The sequence below is a fragment of the Sinohyriopsis cumingii genome, chromosome 5, assembly GCF_028554795.1.
Source record: "Sinohyriopsis cumingii isolate HCF-2022 chromosome 5, ASM2855479v2, whole genome shotgun sequence".
Classification (NCBI taxonomy): Eukaryota; Metazoa; Mollusca; class Bivalvia; order Unionida; family Unionidae; genus Sinohyriopsis; species Sinohyriopsis cumingii.
The window spans coordinates 120284262-120297629 of NC_142965.1; the positions used below are offsets into that span (position 1 = coordinate 120284262).

General features: G+C 38.6%; 1 protein-coding gene across 1 annotated transcript; it reads right to left on the minus strand.

The window, feature by feature from the left end:
• Positions 1-9885: 9885 nt before the first annotated feature.
• Positions 9886-12192, minus strand: LOC149800074 (uncharacterized). Its single transcript, XM_089957187.1, has one exon. The coding sequence runs from the start codon at positions 12184-12186 to the stop codon at positions 10717-10719; it is 1470 nt and encodes a 489-aa protein (XP_089813313.1). The 5' UTR covers positions 12187-12192; the 3' UTR covers positions 9886-10716.
• Between the last annotated feature and the right edge of the window lie 1176 nt (positions 12193-13368).

The following is a 13368-nucleotide window of genomic DNA, read 5'->3' on the forward strand; positions in this document are numbered from 1 at the left end:
GAACCCTGTTGAATAAAATACGCGATTGTATTAATGAATTCAAGCGTGATGGTGCATCTCATAGTTGGTCAACATTTCGAATTGATGGTGTTGTTGATGCTACCATGAACGACAACCGCGCAGCAACGATAATATCACAACTTGACGGTAAAAAGTATTTCTTCAGAGTAAAATTCATTGTCCGGGTGGAATCAGGTGATTGGATCATACGTGATAAATTTGAACCAGTTCTCAGCGACAAGAAAACAGTCACTGTCAGCCGCGACTCCAAGCCGGGGTTGTTAACCGGAATTGACAGACCATACTATGAACGAGCGTATCCTGAAACAGCAGTTGTTTATGGAATATACCCGTTAAATAAGAAACCTGATATCGGAAAACTGAAACCGATGAAACAGTCAACGGGGATAAATTGTGTAGCAGAACGAATAATAGAGCATTTTACAAATGCATGTCGAGGAAACAAATTGACTGATTTACGACGTAGCAAAATCAACCAGTGGGAACTAACCGTAAAAGAGCGTGGAGCAACCATCAGCGACATAGCGAGATTAGAAACATCGCTGAGATTTCCAATAACCGTTACAACGATAACCGGTGAAGTATTATACGAATCGAAGTATAAATCGAAGGGAGCCCCAATCAAAATTATTGATCATAACGAACACGCATGGACGCCCCCGATCACAATATTTCCACGGGATAGAACAGTAAAGTATATACCCGAAGAATTCTCCCGGGATGGTTTTCTCGCGGAGAGGAAACTATTTGATGCTATTGCCTACTTGTGTAAAAACGACCCTGTATCAGTGTGGTTACTTCGCAGCGCTGAAAACGATGCGGATACCTTTGATCAGTTTGTAAGACCAAACGGCGAATTATATCGCACTGAAGCATTTCACAACAGGATGAAAAAAACCGCCATGGAATTTGAAGAGCATGATGAACAACTGCTAACAAATTGTTTTACGATTCCATCGGTTGTAGCTCATGTTGCAGCAAGGAAAAATGCGTGGAGACCAACGCGCAAGGAATTTCTGCCGGATGTACAATCCAGTTGTTTGGAATACTATCACGGTGGACTATGGAACACTGAATACAGCCGCGACGCTATGATCTCGGTTGATATGGTTGCCTGTTATCCAGCGAGTTTTCTCGGGTATGGATCCGCCGCTGAGTATTTCAAACGATTTGGACACCCCAGTCATGAAATGACTCGTGTTGCTATTAATGGACCACTGCCTGATTTTGATTTAACCGGATTCGCTCGCGTAGTATCATTTGAGTTCGCGACAGGACTTCATCGCTGTTGTTATATTTGGATCGGTAGACACATGGCTGAAAAGAAGTAGTTGCCAATAGCGCTGCTACGGTATATGATTGATTGTAAAATGCTTGTATCGTTGATTGTCAGTGACGCGATTATATCATACCGGGCGCAGACTGAAGTCTGGTTACCAGAACCGGAGCGTCTAGATAGCATAATTGACGAGTCCAGAAAACACGTTGATGCCGACGAGGAATATATCATCGAATGGTCCAGGAGGATATTCAACCAACGAAACCGCGAGGCAAAAGATCTCGGTAGAAGAATAATTGGTAAGTTCACACAAGGTGGAAAAAACCACGACTACAAACGATATTGCTCACGGCTGATTATAGATGACGCAGAATATGATTTCGTAATCAAGGACGCAGTGGCAAAAAATAGATACGTGAACTGCAAAACAGCTTTCTTGTCCAATGGAACGAGGTTGGGTACAGTTGTTTCCTACAGCGATGGAGACAGCCCGGCGTATCCACATTTGAGGGCGTCTATGCTGGGTTATGCCGCTATCAATTTATTCTCGATGATAAATAGATTTCCCGATACCGCGGTTAGAGTAGCCGTTGATTCGTTTTATGTTGACGTAGCGTATAAGGAAAACGTAGCCGGGTTTACTAGTCCGGACGAGAGTTGGGGTACATGGAGAATTAAAAATGAAATACGACGCGATTATTCCCCGTCAGCAGATGTCACCGTTGAGAACAACTACTTACGCGGTGATAAATTGTCAGAATGGTCTAATGCACCATCGTGTTCTGATCCAATTTGCAGACACAAGACGGTTTATTTAAGCGGCTGTGGCGGGTCAGGAAAGACGACTCGGGCAATTGAATTATTTCGAACGCGGGCAAGTATAATCGTGCTTACACCGACCCATAGACTAGCGCGAGAGATAAAACAACGAAATGTTGACGCCGTTACTTATCACAGCTTTTTTCGATACAGCGGCGGTGAGTGGACTCCTGATCGAATGGGTGAAAAATTTATTCCCGACATTATCATCTGGGATGAGATATGTACTGTTTCGTTAGATGTTTTACAAATGTTTCTTGATTGGTTGCTGCTCGCGAATACAGCGGTGATCATGTGTGGGGATCATGGTCAACCACCACCATTTGTCGGCGAGGGCCCACATGATTGGTTAAAGGGTTTTGTGGACTATTATGAAGAAACCGATACTGATTACCGAGCACTTGATGAACAACTGCGCGAGGTTAAAAAATTAATCAGATTACAGCCGGATAGAATTCAGTGTGAAATAATCCGCGAGGTGATTCCGGAAACGCCGTTAAATGAATTCTGGGAAACATGGAGACCAAACGATTTGATTGTAGCGAGTAGAAAGATAGTCAAGGACACACTGCAGCGGAGGTTGTTTACGTTGCATAAGGAAAAGTTTCCAACGCACCCAGTGCCGTTATGTTATAGACCCGCGGACACACGGCGGCAGAACATTGAAGTTGAAATTCCAGCCCCGACAGCGTCGGGGACAAAAAAACAAATTCTCGTGCTGAATGATTTCGTGCTCGTTGATATCGGTGTCGTCGAGGACGCGCTACGTGCTAATAAATCCCCGTGGACGCTAGGATACGCAACAACAATACATTCCTCGCAGGGACTAACCATCACGGACACAATTGTTTGGATGGTTGATAATCGCATCGAATGGTCGAATCTAGTCTATCTTGCAGTGTCCCGAGTACGAAGGATAAATCAGCTTCGAAGAATTGTTATTGACGAAGCCAGTGACGAAGCCGGCGACAAAGTCACCATCGATGCAAGCGTCATTGATAGAAAACTCTCGGGTTACCGCCAACAGGATAAAAAAAAACAGCGGCGTTTTGATATTGATGCCGAATTAATAATTGCGTTACGACAACAACAGAATAATCACTGCGCGAGTTGTAATTGTGTAATGCGCTGGCGTTATTCGGATAAAGACGCTCGCCAATTTACCGTGGACAGGATCGATAACAGTCTCGGTCATGTCAAAAACAATGTGAGGTTGACCTGTCTTGAGTGCAATAGACGCAACGGCGCTAGTTAAGACCACGCGGGGGTAATTGAGTATCGTCAGGTATCACTTGTAGTTGCTCGCGTGTAAATCCGCGCTGAGGAGCAGTTGAATCCAGTCTATAGATCGGTGGTCTACCAGTTGATCGTGTTATCGTTGATATGTTATGCGTGGTAACACTCCAAATAGGATCAGTAGCTCTTTTTTTTTACCGCCTTCAAGCTCTCCTGGTTCATATAGATATCTAACAGTGACATCGCCAAGAATCGGCTTGGAAACGCTATTTATTTTTGATTTTCCGGGTATATACTCGTATTTAATCGCGTCGCTGGGCTTCATGTTGATTGCTCGGGTAATCTCGTTATTTAACGCTGCAATTACACCTGGCAACCTTTTAACCCATTCACGAGATCGTTTTTCTTGGATGAATTCCTTCGCGTATTGATATCCAAATAACCGTTCAGCGAGAGTCCGATTGAATCGTTCAACAATTGCCTGATCACGATGTAGCGCAGTATGACCTCGTCGTATCGCGACGCTATGATGTTTCAGCGTTGATAAAACAGCGCCGCGAAATTCACTACCGGGATCAACTTGTAATAGATTTGGCCAGCGCAGAGGGCCTCTTCGATAAATTCTTTCAAACGCAGCGGCTACTTCAGTTGCCGACTTTGTTTTTAACGGCTCCGCTTGTTTGTATCGACTCGCAACATCAACTACGGTTAGCGCGTATTTGTAACCGTTGTCATGCGGCAAAAATAGTATATCAGCCTGATGAACTTCATTAGGTACGCTGACATCAAAGCGCGAGAAGTTGATTTGTTTAGGCGGTGGTAGATAGATTTGCCATATAGCCTGTTTGGATAACCAATTAGCCGCAGTGGTCTTTGTTACCTTTGCAGCGCTTGCAAGCTTACCAATTGCGGCCTTCCCCTTCCAGTATCCTCTCGGAGAATAATAGATGGATTCCATGTTGTTATTAATTACCAGCGCCCATAATTAATTTACCTTTCATAGCCGATTTTACCAACCATGAGGCCAATTTTTCTTTGACGGATTTATCAGGAATAGCATTTAATGCGTGAATTAATTTTACATCCGCGATATGACGCTGTTGCAGATCGCTACTTTTGTAAGCAACATCATGAGCATGACACGCCTTATCGATAGCGTTTATTGGATACTCACCGGGTTTGGGCTGATTTTGATCATCGAGTCTAATATCTAATCGTGTTCCGGGGCCACAGTAGTTATATCCTGGGAGGTGTTTTTCTCCTGGATACTTTGCCCACGGTGTTCCGGGGAGTTTTGCCAATTTGGCTGCGATGTCACCTCCTCGCTTTTTTTTAAAACATCTCCGGGTCTAATAGAAATAAATCTAAATTTCTTTGTACCGCATTGTACACACTTACCAGTAAGCGCCGATCTGTTATTTCTTGTTGTAGCGGTTGTCATATCATTTGTGCCAGTACGTACTCTACACTTCACACAATATAGATCCATAATTTATGTATAGAAATATGAATATAATTGATTTTTCGGCGACTAAAACAAGAGAACCAGTTAAGCATGTTGCAGCGTTACCAAACTCGATCCGGATGATTATCATCGGACCATCTGGATCCGGCAAGACGCAATTGTTACTCAATTTAATAATGAGATGGATGAAGTGGGATAAGTTGTATTTGGTTGCTCCTAGCGTAGATGATCAACGATGCTACGAGGTGTTGAAAGATTTCAACGAGAATGCATCAGCGATCGCTAAAAAAAATGTCATCGAGTTTATTACAGATATCAATGATGCACCGGGTATTGATGATATTGATGGCGACGTTAACAATCTAGTCGTGTACGATGATGTTATGTTAGACAATCAAAAAAACCCAGCTAGGATATTTTCCAGAGGCAGGCATAAAAACACTGACGTGATATATGTCACTCAACGATACACTCAGATTCCAAAAGTAATTAGAGACAACTGTAATATTCTTGCTGTGTTCAACGGCGTTGATACACACACGCTACGAAATATTTGGCAGACATGGTGCGGCGGTGACATGGACTTTAATGTTTTTCGAAACTTTTTTAGTCATGCTCAGTCGACCCCACATGGATTCGTAACGATAAATTTACATGATCCTCGGACACGATATCGTATCGGACTTGACCAAATATTCGGTTAGTTGTAAATAATTTTCATTGTAAATAACCACTTAGCAGCAGGGGGGGGCGATGACATCGACGCGGTCGTCGATGTGCTTACCGGACGCTGACGACGCTGGGGATCGACGCGCAGAAGGTGTTAATTAAACCAAATGACGATTGGACGATCCCCCAACGACGTCGTCGTTTTTTTTTACCAGGCGCTGACGACACTAGATCGTTGAGTGCAGAAAGTAATAATTAAGCAAAATGACGATTGGACAAAATGTCCGATTCGCCCCCCCCCCCCCCCCCCCGCTGCTTTCTCACATACCCACATTGGCTGAATCCGAGACTCGAACCCACGCAGACAGAGGTGAGATGGCAGTGATCCGTAACGGAGAGCGCTTAAGACCACTCGGCCACTCGGAGCCCCTCACAGAAAGATATAATGCTATAACGGAATACCATGTCTGTCATACACCTCGTAAACTGAAAAGAGTATCCCTGATTTGTGTGTGATTTGGATTTTAATCGTAGCTTAAGCAATTTTTCAGTCATATCGCTACGATGTCTGTAGTGTGGCAGTTTATAGTGATGTCTAGCACTGGGGAATCATGCCGCAGCCATGGAGCATCATGTCTCACCCAGTCACATTATTCTGACACGAGGCCGACCAGTCCTAACACTAACCTCTTAAAACTAAGCGCCTAACAAGGCAGCTGTTAGCACCATTTTTATAAGTTTTTGATGTGTCTCGGCCTGAGATCGAACCCACGACTTCCCGCATCTGAGGCGGACGCTCTAACCGCTGATATAAAATAACTCAGCTCCCAGGGTGTAAAGCAAGCGGGTTTTCATCAGCGAGCTGCCTGGCATGCACAACACTGAATCTAGTGATCTGAGGCGTTTTAATCCTAGAGAATGTTAAACTAGAACCCGGCAACGGAAACGATGTAGATAGAACCAAGTTCTTTCTTACTGAATTGTAGAACATATATAACGAAGTTGAGACAAACAGTTTTATTTCGCTAATTTTATGTATAATTGAATAAATATTATGAATTTATAAATAAAGATTATCAATAGTTTTTATAATTAGAACTTTTCAGATGTGTTCGACATAATTCAAACGGACAAACCAATGTTTCCTTTTAATATTCGTTTCATTTTGGAATTATTGTTGACTTGTTCCCCTTATTAATGTTTAATTGTTTCCCTTGCACAATCAAAATAAGGAACACAGAAAGGATTTTACATTTCTAAATTTCAAAATGATTTTGTTTTGATTCTTGCGTAAGTTTTCTACAAATAATAAATACAGTTATAAAATGGCAGTTCTTTTGCTATATGTTAAACAATTTTCATAAAGCAGTAGGGAAATGCGGTGGTTTTGTTTTAAATATATATTATTCTAGATAAATATGTCTCTTTCATCATATAAATATGACAATAAAGTTGTATTGGAAAGAAACAACAATAAACCAACCTGTGTTGTTTATGTTACCGATGAGAGGTAGAAATACCCCTTAAGTTGCAGGCAGTTCTTAAAAGCGGGTTCAGCTAAATCATGCCAGTTATTATGAATGACTGACTTTAGTAGTGAATGTGTTTCTCACTCTGAGCAATACCACCAGAAGCGACCAAATACGATAAATTCATCAATAAAGTTCATATATAATCTTAGAATTTAAACCATTTGGATAGAATATATTTAGAAGGTGATTCCAGTGTTTCTTTATTAGTTTGATAATTTTCTGAATTTTGAACCTCTTGATTATTACGAACAACATCCTGAAATAAAGCTTAGTATCTTCTGAATTTATCTAAATGGTTTTCAATAATTATAGAGACGAACAGAACCACTCACATGGTTTCTTCAGGTTACAAGGTGTCAATTCAAGAGACACTTACAGTACTGTTAATTGAATCCAAAATAACCCAAATATCGTATCACAAGCCTAAAAATATAGAATGTTCAGAATGAATTCCAATGATCCTGAATGTTCTGATGTACCACAATGATACAATCCAGAATGCATTTGAATGACTTACCAAAAATCTCAAAGTTGTGTTATAGTTTAAAAACACATGAACTTTGTAATTCAATATAAAAAAATAAAAATAAAATCCTTTCTAATTGTTACGTGTTTAGCCTCTCATAAACGGTAACAAGAAAAGAGTGAAGACAACAAGCTTTATAAAATTTAACAAATAATTTATTTCCCTAGACAAACAAGTTAAAAATAAGAAAAAGAACTAACGGTTTTAAGAATCAAATCCAAAAATAATCCAAGAATAATCTAAGAATTAAAATTTAGTTCTAGTAATAAAATGTTCTAATCAATTTGAGATAGAGTCCCGACGAAATCTAAAATGGAAGGCGATGACGTACGTTATAACCACTGTAGTACTGATTTGTCTGCATTGTTTTGTTGAACCACAGAAGATAATATTCCTGTGTTTGAATCCGAATAAAATTTCCGTAAATGTCTTTGTCCAAGAATTATGTATGAGCACTTAAATATTCACATGGAAAAGAATTAATAATTCCATAAAATAGAATTTCAACTCAAACTCGTCACAACAAAACAATCACCTTGACTAATAAATGTTTAAAGGCCCCACTAACTAAATTCTCTACACAATAAGGTTATACACTAATTTAAGACGCAAAACAGAGTCCAGTATGAAGGTCACGTGATATAGAAACTTTACATCACGTACTCCAAGTACAGCCTCAGTTTAACTCTACAAATCACACATTAAGAATAAAAAATAAATAAAAGAAAGAAGTTGTTAACTGATTCTAAATAAAGGTCCGGAACTAGGCCAGCATTAAGATACAAGGTTCTAATATTAAGTGTTTACGAAAAAACAGTCGGGTCAAACCAATTTCTGGAATAATGTCAAATTCCAGTAAATAAAATTATATTACAATAGCATGTAATTTAATATTAAAAATTAAAACTAACAAACAAACAATTAAATTAAATCAAATATAAATTAAATCAAATATACGTAACATTGATTATATCTGAATGTAACTGGAAATTATTCCAAAGACTGATTTTAAAACTGGAATAAATAACTGCTTACGAAATCTCAATTTATGGATATTTTGCTTAACCTACGTCGCAATACAATGTTCTGGAAAACTTATGATTTCCATTTAAAATTCCACTTACCATTGAACTTTAATTCTGGTGAACATCTTTCTTACTATTTAAAACCATGCCAAAAGTAAAGCAGGCAAAAGCTCGATCACAACCATCAATCACAATCATGACAAAAATCTATCCACACCCCTCAATTACGGTTAAAAGTAAAGCACACAATGTAAATTAAACATAAATAAAAGCGATTATTTCCAATAAATTAGACAAGCTTGAGCATCATACATTAAAGAAAGATTTTATTGTATACAAAACTACAATCACAAAATATAATTATACTTAAATTTTCAAGTTCTCTCCCTCTCTCTCCCTCTCTCTCTCTCTCTCTCCCTCTCTCTTCTCTCTCTCCCTCTCTCCCCCCACCTCTTAATGTTAATTACTTTATTCTCTATGAATTTAAGTCCTTGTTTTCATATCTTCTAAACGTAGTAAGTGTCTGAAAGCATTTTTATCATCATTTCAATTTCTTATCGTTATTCTCTTATTTTCTTATGATGTAAAAGTGTAAATATTGTTAGTTACGGACTGTTCCACCTTTCATTAAAATTTATATCTAGTAACATCATGGAAAAGTAATGATATGAATATACATTTTACTAGCTTTTGTCATTATTTCTTGTGATTATACTTCAGCTGCGAACTTCATGAACTTTGATACTTATTTTCGCAAATGAATTGTGTAAAATTTAAAATATTATAAACTATGGCTTTTCAGCATTTATGGTCCAATATTAGAAATTGTGTTGTTTTTTCTTCTTCAAATTCAGACAACGATTTGCGTATTATTTAGAAATATTGATTATCTACTACATCTCAAATATATTTTGACTACTTTAATTTAATTGTTTATTTAGTCGTTTACAGCATTGTACGTGATATTAAAGTACAGAAAGTTTATGAAAGTATGAAGTTCGTGAACCTCAATAAAATTTAGTATAATGTATAAAGTAAAGTAGTTTCATGTTTATTTTGTATAAGTAAATTATCTATCTATCTATCTATCTATCTATCTGCAAATTACATCATTATTCCTCAGAAATATCTTTCTTTGCATGTAGATAAGCGTTGAGTTGATCATGATTACCGTTAGCCAGGGACGTCATTTCAACTTTTTCGGGGGGAGGGGGCGGCAAACTTCATGGGGGGGGGGCAAAACTTGACGGGCTTGTTAATTTTCGTATATAGACTACAACAATTTTACAACACATGTAGAATCGGGGGGGGGGAGAGGCAAATAGCCCCCTCCCCCCTCCCAATCACGTCCCTGCCGTTAACACCCTCAAAATGTAACACCTATTACGTCGACATGACATCTCCTTAGTGTCTGTTACAGGAAGGAAGGACAGAATGTTTTCAGTAGTGTTCATCTTTTGATCCCGAAGGTTTTCGCCCTAAAACGAAAACAATGACGTGGACATGCCTTCTTCTTGTGTTTGGAAACGTCATTGCATTTTAAAACCAGTTAATCATTTGGTCAAAATACCAAAGCATTATTGTTTTGCAATACTATTGTCGCAGGTCGTGTCACGTTTTTTTACTTACTTTTGCGAACTTGACGGTTATCTCATTGAACAAAATCTGAGACGTAGTAGATGAGTTAGAAGAAAATAATCGATAACGTAGAATCAGATTTTCCTCCATTTATAAATTCAGTTGTTTTAAATGAAAATGTTGGAGTCAAAGTCATTAACATTACCTATATAACTTGAAACGTATCACTTAGATGCAAAGAGGAAAGACACTAATTCACAATTCTAGACTGTTTTTATATACACCTAAAATGAAAACAAACTTTTGTAACTATTCGAAAGGATCTCTGAGAGTCTGAAAGTATCGACTAGATCCTAAGTCATTTATCCCTAAGTAATTCATAGAACTTTGTTGGGGTGGTTATTACAAAATACTTTTTGTTTTAATTCCTACGAGAATTCAACTATGTATGCCTATTTTCTAGCAGATAAGTCCTCAATGCGATAATACAAAGAAAGTTCAAAGACTTTTGAAATTATGGACATAGCCCGTATAATACAGTAAGTGAAATCAGTTTCCAACGCATGTTACGAAACATTTCGAAAGACCGTGGCTTTGAGAACTAATTTTCCATCAACGTCTCCCATTTGCATCCATGGTAGCCAATGCGAAAATCTAGCGAATGTTCCATAGAAAAATACTTCATCTGCAGCCGTGTTCAAGTCCGAGTTACCGAATAGAAGATTCACCAGGTTGACGTCCCAAAACTCTCCCCACGGGTTAGACTGTGCTGTAATCAATCCCACACTGTCTTCCGATGGAAGACCCATGGAATAGACGAAATTTCTTGGGATATCCACATTTAGTGACTGTATTATAATAAGAGGAACCTCTACTGTGATTCCTGTAATGGGATTAAACCAGTTGTTCAAAACAGTACCATTAGTAGGGTCCTGGTAAACACCCGCTGCATATATAGTCGCAGAGTAGGAGGAGTTATTTGGATTTGTTGGAAGACTGACGCGAAATGTAACATCTCCTTCGAAGTTAAACAGATTAATCTGCTGTTTACCTACTATTTCCGACATCCCAGTCCCGTTGAAATGAACACTAATTGCATTAGATGTCAAGATTCGAAGTATTCTTGGATCAACCCACGTTTCCCGAGAAGTGACGTTTTGTGTTACGTTGACTTGTGGTATAATAATATCGGGCAATCCTGCTTTCCTTCTTTTGTCTATCACCTGCTTGAACTGGGTCCACGAAGTCTCGTTGGGTATTTCATAAGAACTGGGAGCCTTCAAATATATTGGAAACTCAGCCTTGATAATGTCTAGGACGTCCTTTGCTACACAGTTTAAGCCATCCATACATTTCCAAAACATTGTTGTATAGTAGAGATCCCCTGGTGTTGTGCTCATCTCCATCCACGGCAAAAACTGGCTCTTTCTCGCCCATGTTCCTGCTGAGGGGACACTGTTATCCTTTGTTGTTGCCAGGCGCGTTACATTGACAAAGAATTCGAATAGTTCCACTGAGTCATACACGGGTCCCGCGGAGTATATTGGATAATTAACTGGGTCTAAAGCATTCGGATATTCGAGCACAATATCAGAATTAAACCCAATTTTCTCCCTTGGGAGTATTTTTGTAGGAACTATATCGCCCAGTCGAAAATGTCCGTTTACTGGATCGTTGGCTACAAAAAAGACCTCATTAGCCAGACCAGTATAGATGTTCATCCAAACTCTTTGAATGACATAAGTTTCTGGGTCCCTGTAAACAACGAACTCTCGAGATAGCGAATTGTAGCTTCCATTTGCCAACGGTATTTTTCTATTTATATTGTATCCTTCATAATTAAAGATTTTCACCAGTGGCATGTCTGGAATCTTTGCAAACACAGATCCATTTAAGTAGTTCACCGTCTCTACTTTTGGATCCCTTGACCCCGTGGTTCTTACAAAGAAATCCAGGTTCGTCTTTGGGTCATTAATGTCGTATTCAAATGAATAAGGAACCACACATATCAAGAGGAAGAGTATACATTTAGCCATGTTTTCACCTGAAATAAAAATAAGGTCTTTCATTAGATACCTAATAAATTGATACATATACTTCTTTTAATGCATCTACTATTGTTCTACGTGACAAGCAGCAGAGAGGGCGAACAGACCACTGTGGGAAAATAGTGACCCTTCATAGAGGTAAATACAACGTCTACGGTTATTGTTTGTCCCAAACAGAATTGTAGACAAGGCCCTCTCTGCTGCTATGTTATTCTGAATAATCGTGGGAATCTGTATCTGAATCCTGGGAATCCGTATCTTTAAATCTTAAATAATATTCAAGTTCTGATGGTGGTTTTTCTATTTTTGGATTTATGTTCTTTCTGTGTTTATAATATATCATTAAACTTCTGTATCGATCTCCACCGCAATTTTTGCAAATCTGATATAATCCTCTAACGCCGTTGTTACAACCAACACAACTTCGTGGACCAGCATGAGGATTTTTTGATAAAATATAGTTGTGTTTTTTACAATATTCTCCACGGCATCTTTTATCACATTTGTTAGTGGTTCCTTGACGCAGCCACGTACAGTTATTCATGATATTAATGATATCTGTTTAATTAAATTTATTAATTTATCCAAATATTTTATCAAGACCTACACGATATCTTGTTCTAGGATCGTGCAAATTTATTGTTATAAATCCACGCGGAGTAGTTTGCGCTCGTGAGAAGAAATTTCTGAATTTAATTATATCCATGTCACCGCTGCACCAGGTTTGATGAATATTTCTAAGTGTGTGTGTGTCTACGCCATTAAACACAACTAAAATATTACAGTTATCCCTAATTACTTTCGGAATTTGTGGATACCGCTGAGTAACATAGATCACATCTGTATTTTTATGTCTACCTCGAGAAAATATTCTGGCTGGGTTTGCTTGTTTATCCAGCATCACATCATCATACACAACTAAATTATTAATAAATCCGTCTAAAACATCTACGGACGGTGCTTCATCAATATCTGTTACAAAATTAATAATATTTTCACCGTCATTTATTAATCTTGCATTTTCGTTAAAGTCTTTTAATGCTTCATAACACCTCTGATCATCAACGGATGGTGCTACCAAATATAATCTATCCCATTTCAACCATCTCATTATCAAATTAAGTAATAATTGCGTCTTACCCGGTCCACATGATCCTATGATAATCATTC